This window comes from Ammospiza caudacuta, chromosome 6 (assembly GCF_027887145.1).
Source record: "Ammospiza caudacuta isolate bAmmCau1 chromosome 6, bAmmCau1.pri, whole genome shotgun sequence".
NCBI classification, from domain to species: Eukaryota; Metazoa; Chordata; class Aves; order Passeriformes; family Passerellidae; genus Ammospiza; species Ammospiza caudacuta.
Genome location: NC_080598.1, coordinates 22,224,663 through 22,233,068, shown reverse-complemented (window position 1 = coordinate 22,233,068; position 8,406 = coordinate 22,224,663). Strand labels below are relative to the sequence as shown.

The following is an 8,406-nucleotide window of genomic DNA, read 5'->3' as shown; positions in this document are numbered from 1 at the left end:
CTTGAATCTGCATTGCATCCAGGTATGCTCCAGCCAATGGGCCAGTGGAGTACAGGTGAATAATGTGAAATTTATTATGAACTGGAGTTTATGTCATGTCTGTGAAAATAGGAACAGGGAGTAATGTTTCCTTGAAGCACAGAGGTATAGACAGATCTGTGGCTTAAAATGATTCTGCATGGCAGCACTCTGAAGTTGTTTTCCTGTTATTTAAAGTACCCAATATACAATGTATATGTTTTATTCTGCTCTAATATTGCAGAGTAGTGTAGTGTAATCTTACAATTTACCCCACGATTTCTATGCATTGTGTGCTGGTATGTACATAATTTTAAAATGAAACAACTTCATTGCTCTTTATTTTTATTTTATCATTTACCAACAGAAAAAATTACCAAAGCAAAATTATACACAATGACATTGCAGGAGAGGGATGGAAGGATAAAAAAAGCAAAAAATAATCCAACAAACCAACCAGAGGGCAGAATGCTGTTTACCATTTATCAAATAAATGCAAACCATACTTCTTAACTTCAGGTCATGTTGGTCTTTTGTTTAGAATTCATTCTAAATCTACACTGCAACAAAATAAAAATGAATTTTTCAAGACTGGTTCATTTCCTCTGGTGTAGGTAGCTTGTCAAGTGCTCCCACCTCTGAAAAACAGGAGAAAAAGATAATTAACACATATGTAAATATGCATATTTATCTTAGCAATTAAGTAATGAAATCCAGTTTCAGTAATATATAATTTTAGGAATATTTTTCTCAATTAGAAAAGACAAATCTTTGAACTTGTCATATTTTAATTTATAAAATACTGGGGTTTTTTCCTTTTGAATGTCAATAATATCTTCCTGATACAATTCCAACATTTTAGAAACAGCAGTGACAGAACAACAATTATATTAATTTTATTATGTCAATTGATATTGCTGGATCCCAGCATCTCATAAGACTTAATATTATCTAATTACAGCTGCCATTCTACATTTTGCTTTTTATGAGAAGCACTCAAAGCTGGAGGGAATAATTTCCAAGAGAAAAAGATGAAGGCCACTTTTAGTTATTATCAAGGTACTTCTTAGCAGTAAAAATACTGCTTTTTTCATGCAGATTAAAATGTATATCTAATCTGAATCACTATTGCCTGAATCTGAATCCCATGAGTGAGGCTTTTGCCCCTTCCCCCACCAAGGAACATCTCTAAACCAATGTATTTAATGCAGTAAGGTTTCATTGAAGCAAATGTGTTGAAGGATTTCTATCAATAAAAAATATGGTATTCAGCTGCTTAATTTACAGATCTGTGTTTGTGTAAGAGTTTGTACTAAGCCTTTCCAATAAATATTGTTAAGAGATAACATGTGACAACATTCTGTGTCTGTTGCAACCTGAGACTACAAGAACTATGTCTGCAAAAAGCAGATCTGCAGATTCCTTTTTTGTTTTTCATGAGGACATGGTAATACCAACACCTTTTCTGAATAAAAACAACTGTTTGTCATCACAGTCATAAGAAGGGAGCCTTTTAAGCTCATTTGTTGCAGGGAAGAAGTAATTTGTATTTCTGTGAGATGCTTTTTATTTTCTTGTCTGGTTTAGCAGGTTTTAGCCTATGCAGAAGGTGTGTGATTGAGGTTATTTTACCCCTTTTTTGCTGTGTCCAAATATTGATTTTACTTCCTAGGCTCACACAGCAGAGTAAAGGAGTTTTGGGCTCTTTCTTCACAGTGGTACAACAAACAACTACTTTGTCCACAGTAAATACATATGCTAATAATCTGCTTTAAATATGTGCTTGAATTATTTCAGGCCCTTAGGACTAGCTATACAGAGGTTTTGTTTTCAAATGCAAACTCAATTCAATAAACACTGGGTTCACTTTTTCAGTAATGAGAATTATTTTCCTTGGGTAGATACAAATAATTCAGAGAACAATGAGTAAAAAGCAACCCAGGTATGCAGAAAATGAACTGATATGTTGAAAGTCTCTTTTAATAATTAAATAAAAATACAAATGTACACACATTTCCACAGCATACACTTGCCACAAAGTTGCTTACAATTTGTTGTATACAAGAGTAATAACATGGAAGTTACTGATTTATTGAATTGTCTCCTTTTGAGACACAAAAAATCCTCAAACGTTTGGAGTAGAATAAGCTTTTTCCACCTGTTGGTTTCCTTGCAACTATCTACAATGGTTTTATACATTTTGTAGACAGTTCTAGAAGAGCTGAAGAGGTTTTTAAAAGCTGAATATTGTGTTTGTTTAGGTTTTTTTAAAGCAAAATGAATGAAAACTCAGAAGGAGATAAATTCCATAGTAAAGTTACCATTCTTACAGAGCCAGCTGTGAGCTCAGCACTACAACTCTCATCACAACCGTGAGGCTGTACAGAGCTTTTACTCCAGAGCAGTCTGAGCTGTTTGCCAACATTCAGCTCAGTGTTGTTGCAATTTTGTCTTGCAACTTTATTGCAGAATACATGCAAAAAGAGAGATGTGTTCCTTTAGGCACTAACAAGTGATGGGATGGTTTCAGAACTCTGTTGCATCTGATCTGCACTGAGCTGCAATTTTTCAGGATCACCTGCACTCTGTGCATGACAGTGATGCCAGAGATGCTGTTGCAAGTCTTGCACACTCAAATCTGCAGCAGATGTGTACCTTAGGCATAGTCTTGCCTCCTCAGCAAATTTCTTACCAGAAACTGTGAAAGAATAAAAGTTATTCACTAACCTTTCAGATGCAAGTAGGTCAAAAATTCAATTACTGTGCGCACAATGTTTTCATCAGCCAGGGGTCTCCCAAGGCTCCCTGTGAAACAAGCTGCCTGTTACTCACTGTTAACATGGTTCAAACACATCATATGAGATTCTGTGGTTAAGTTAATGAGTACTCTGGGGAGGGGAAAAAAACACCAAAACTATCTGAAATTCCTTTTCCCTTAAAATCCTTGATGGAAAACCTCCTTCCATGGAAGGGCAGAGCTGCTCTAAGGACTCCAATTCTGAGAATCAAATTTACCCAGCTTTGTATGCCATTGCTGCATGGCAGCTGCTTTGACACCTTAATGATTGTGGTCTCTAGGCCTTAAGAGATCTGTTGCAGAAGAGAATTATCCTCTGTCCCCAGCTCTCTCTCTTGTCTCCACCTGAGCCTGCAGGAATGGGTTAAATTTCAAACGTAGCAAACAAATTCATCAGCCTTACAGAACAGTTAAAAGTTCATTCATTCAAAAGTTCATTCAAAGTAGCCTGACTTTGTTCCAAATAAGCCTTTCAAATTACACAGAAGTGATTTGTGGCCCAAAACCTAGGCCTGGGTGTTTTTCTACAAGTCCAGAAAGCTGTTTTCACACAGGTATCTAATCCAATACACTTGTCTTCGAGCTTGTGAAAATAGCTTTTGGATGCTGTTTTAATGGCCTAGTGGGGGCTTGTTATTGCACTTTAGAGAAGGATGCTTTCTGCATCTGTAAATGAGAGAAAAAAACATCAGCCAGGAGTTGGAGGAAGACACCTTGCTACTTTTAGGAGGATGGAGAACGGCTGTCTATTAAGAACAAATGTTAAGTAATTTCCCCAAGATGTTTAACTCTCTGCACACAGATGTGGGTACCAGAACCAACAGTCCATTATTACATCACTGAAAACATTATCAGATGGGTCAGAAGGCAGACTGAGCTCTGTAGTACAAATTTAAAATATTGATGAGTGTTGCAAGGGACACAAAGGTTTCTGGTGAAAGGAGAATAAGCATTTAAGAATGCATTTAATATGTTTGCACCTAAAAATCTTGTGTTCCAGCCTTTGAACTCACACAAAGACATTATTTGCATTAATAATACTCTTTTATTTGAATTTTTCCTTAGCTTTTATTCCCACCTAACCTGTTATGAATTTTGTTATTATTATATTGGTCACATTTTTTCAAGACTTTTTTATCCATGTGAAATTTATTGGATAAATATTTTTCCTCCATAACTTGGAAATATTGTACTTACGTATTGCTCTGCTATTTACCTTAATTCTGCATAGTGGATAACTTGCAGATTTCAGTAAACAAACCATTATGATCTTGTAACTTGAAGATTTGACTAATTATGCTCATAGATGGTTGTATTTTTGTTGTGGGCTTTTTTCCTGGACCTAATGTTCAGTCCCTAATTCAGCTTACAAATTTTTCTAGGTTATCTGGAGAGCTTTTGAATTTTGCAGTATTGCTTCAAGGAGAGCACAGTCCTTTGCAGGAACTCTTTCACATTAACAAAATAATATGTGCATATATTGCCATTATAAGGGGCTTTTGCAAATAATCAGGAGAAAGCCTTCATTTTCAATTAAAATAATATACTGATTACCTTATGAATTTCTTATGCATTAGATATATATAGATATTTAAATCTCCTTTGGGTAGGAACTCCGTAATTGTAGAAATCTGTAATAAACTTCAGCTTCAAAGAAATATTTGTTGAGGGAAGAGAATGAAGTTCATAGCACAGGCAGCTGTGTAATTTTGAAGTCTCATCCTGTCAAGTTTGGTTGGGTTTATCTGCAATTGTTGAGGTTTACCAGTACCCAGGAAGAGAGTTCCATAAACCCATAAGTTCATATTCCTATAAGGGACCGGAGATATGCACAAATGGCACCATGCTGCAATGTGATCTCTACTACTAGATTACAAATCCTTTACTTTTACATTGGCTTTTACCAGCCATATATTGTTTTAACTCTGGTATTTGAAACAGCAGGGTTGGATTCCTTTCCTTAAAAAAACAAACAAAAAAACCCCACTAAAGCACAGCACCAAAAAAAAAAAAAAATACTACACACACAAACCCCAAAGCCTCACTGTGTAGCTGTGCCAGAACTAAACAGACAGTCCTTCAGAGAGTGTTAACACTTAAGAAATGCATTAATGTTTCTCTTCTCTTTATGGAGTATGTATGTATGAGATTGTAATTAAGCACATGTCCTTTATTTATGAACTTATTTAGTGTTAACTACATTTGCACTGTTCTGGGTGTTATTTAAAATAGGCTCCAAACCCTCTGTTTTGCCCCCATTAGAGCAGTGATAAATGCACTCAGTAAGGACTGTGGTCACTTTTATCAGCCTAAGGATGAGATTCATCCCAGCTCACTTGAGATGTCTGCAGCAGGTTTAGTTTCTCCTCAGGAGATAAAATTGGTTTTTCTAGAAGTTTCTACGCCTTATCCTGAAATAGGTGTTCAAAATAAAGCCTAAAAATTGTCAGCTTCTCTTCATAAGGGAGTCTAGACATATATTTGTATTTTAGAGGCCCAGCTTTGGATGACAAATCCAGAACATGGCTGCACCCTTTTCACTGCCATTTACTAAATTCTGGCACATGAAACATCTGAGTATTTTGACTTCAGTTGTGACCAGGTTCTCAGTCTTTTAATCAAGATAAGCCACCTTGCTTAATCATAGGAAATCTTGGGAGTTTGTATTTTCTATAGCTTTCATTACTGAAAGACACCTTTATAGAGTCTCTACCAAAAAGCAATTAATTCTGGAGTGGCCACAGTGACATTTGAAATACTTACTTTAACATATAAAAAGAGAAAAAAACCAAAGTTTTTTCAAAGCAACATGACCTATTACACATTTAGAGCCACAAAATTATGATACATTTTCCTAATCACTTAGATATTGTAATCTATGACCATATAAAGATCACATTGAGTGGCCAAATGTCATTTTTCTTCCTTTCATATGTTTATTAGGATTTCTGTTGAAATGCAGAAATAGTTTTGTATCCAAATAGTCAGTTCCATAGTAAATTATTCAATAAATTCAACAGTAATTTCAGTAGTAAATTCAATAGTAAATAAATTACTTAACATAAAAACAAATCAAAAATGCTTATTTCCAGATTTCATTACCTGCTTTAATATCCTCTTCAGGCAGTGTTTCACGTTTACCAGTGAAACCATGCTTGTCATTAAAAGATCTGTGGTTATCTACTGCATCTGATAAATAAATTAAAAATCAGAGGAGTTATTTGACTCAGTAAAAGCTTATCATTATGACCTGCTGCTTATCAATATGATAAGCAGTAAAAGCTGATGAATATGACCTGCAACAAAGGATGATTCCTACTGTCCAATCTTAGATGTAAAATAGAACTCTTTGACAAGATCATTTCCCCACAGTATTTTTTCCAATTTGCTTAGATGTGCTTTGGGCAAATATACTTCCAGGCATTTACAGAACTAGTTAATACAATTAAGATGCATTAAACTTCTTTTTTATGTATCCTTATTGTTAGCTAAAAAGAATGAAAAATGTCAGAGTAAGTATGTGTAGTATTTGTCTATGTGTTACTGAGACTGAAAATACAGAAACACTGGTGATGAATTTTGCCACATTCATCAGAATAAATGGTAAAGGGACAAATATTTGGAACTGCTTCGTTCTGCATTTCTTTTCTTAAAACCTGAATTTGTTACCTACATCTGTAAACCAGTGCCCTGTGTTTTGAACACCTTGTATATTGGTTTTACACATAGTGAGCTGCTAATAGTCTTGAGTTTGCAAGTTACTGTTTTAATTAATTTTGCTTTAATTAAAAAAAAATTAGTCTTATAAAGTCAAGTAGTGAAAGTTTGTAAAAAGATTTAGAGGTGAAATCTGAAATACATGGAGAGGTACACATTTTGTCATTCTGCTCTTGACATCTATGATGCTGTAGGAATTTTTAACACTTCTGGTGGTGATGTATTTGTCATATGAAAATTACAGTTCAGAAGCTGCTCACCAAATGTGAGCAGATGTGTTTCTGGACATAAGGCCTCCCATCACACTTCTTTAGAAAAGAACAGCTGTGGTCTAAGACAACTCAGTCCTATGACAGGCATGTAAGAAACATCTAAACAAGTGTTTTCCCAGATGAGTTTGTTCAGTCTTGCAGGTTTCGACAAAATTGCTGTATTCAGAGAAGTGAATAACACAATTTTTGCATTTTGAAATAATGAAAAAAGAAGTGCCTCACTTACGTGGCCCAAGTAGATAACCAGCACTATTCAAAGTCCAACCCCTTTTGTCTTTTGCCTTGAAGGAAAAACCACAAGTATGTTATTGCATGACCTACACAAAAAAGGACATTCTCTTAGCAGAGTCTTCTGAAAGCTCAAAATCAAGGAAAAAAAATATTTAAAAAGTAAAGCAAATCATATTGCAGTAAATATTCATGGCGAACTCTTGCCCCTTCCCTGTCTAAGTCTATAGTGTTGCTATTGACATCCATGCGGTTTGAACATTTCACACCACATAAGTGATGACTGCAAGTCACACTTTGGAGGCAGAAATTTCAACTTTATACTGGAAGTTTATACTGCCACCAGATAGCCTCCTTAGCAAACTGCAATGCTTCTTTTTAATGCTTGGGTTTACATGGCAACCTCTTCATAAAAGAAGTCCATACGTACATCACCTTTTCAGAGGCAGGTGGGACACCCATTCCATTTTGGTCTAGCAACTAGACATTCTTAGTTATAGTATTTTTTTTTAAATAAAAGTGCTAGTATTCAAAATCTCGAAATTCTTAGCTGGGGGGGGGGAAGAGGCAAACTGTTTATAGCCCGAAATGGTTTTGAGTGCTGTCTCCTTTACAACCCCTACATCTAAGAACAGTGCGCATCCGTGGGAGGTTCGCGGCGGTCCCTCGCTCGCTGAGGCACGGATACTTACTGAGAAAACCAGCCCGAGTGTTTCCGAGAGGGCGGCACAAAGGATTAGAGACAGGAACAGGACTCCGGTGCACCTCTGCATCTGCAAGAAGCCGCTCGGGGTTAAACCGCAGCTCGGCCCGTCCCGGGGCGCGGGGGGAGCGGCTCCAGGGCTGGGAGCCCGGTTCCCCCCGGGAGAAGGGCCGGGGTACCTTGAGCTGGGGGTCTGTCCCTCGCAGAGCTGCCGTGGCGAGGCCGGAGCGGGGCTGGTCCCAGGCGGGCTCTCACTGCATGGCCGCGGCCCCGCCGCGCTCCCGCCGCGCTTTATGGGCAGCGGAGCGGCCGCGCCGGGAGCCGGGAGCCGAGAGCCGCCCACAGCTCCCCCCGCCTCCCCCGGGCCCTTCCCCGCCGCTCTAGGAAGGGCAGAAATTACCGCAATCCAATTAGGGGCACTTGGGAGCACGACGCGGGGAGCGGGAGCTGCGGCGGGGCCGTCAGCCTGCCCTGTGCCCGGGGCCGAGGGGGACAGCGGGGGACAGAGAGGGACAGGGGAGGGCACATCACTGGTCGGAGACACAATGGGGACCAGGGAGGGCACATCACTGCTCAGAGACCCAAATGGGGACCAGGGAGTGCACATCGCTGCTCAGAGACCCAAGGGGGGCCAGGGAGTGCACATCGCTGCTCAGAGACCCAAGGGGGGC

General features: G+C 38.4%; 1 protein-coding gene across 1 annotated transcript; it reads right to left on the bottom strand.

The window, feature by feature from the left end:
* Window positions 1-387: 387 nt before the first annotated feature.
* GAL (galanin and GMAP prepropeptide) lies at window positions 388-8,031 on the bottom strand. Its single transcript, XM_058807714.1, has 6 exons — window positions 7,915-8,031; window positions 7,725-7,805; window positions 7,031-7,085; window positions 5,918-6,004; window positions 2,746-2,823; window positions 388-656 (listed from the first exon to the last, which is right to left on the bottom strand). The coding sequence occupies exons 2-6, from the start codon at window positions 7,803-7,805 to the stop codon at window positions 604-606; spliced, it is 354 nt and encodes a 117-aa protein (XP_058663697.1). The 5' UTR covers window positions 7,915-8,031; the 3' UTR covers window positions 388-603.
* Window positions 8,032-8,406: the final 375 nt, after the last annotated feature.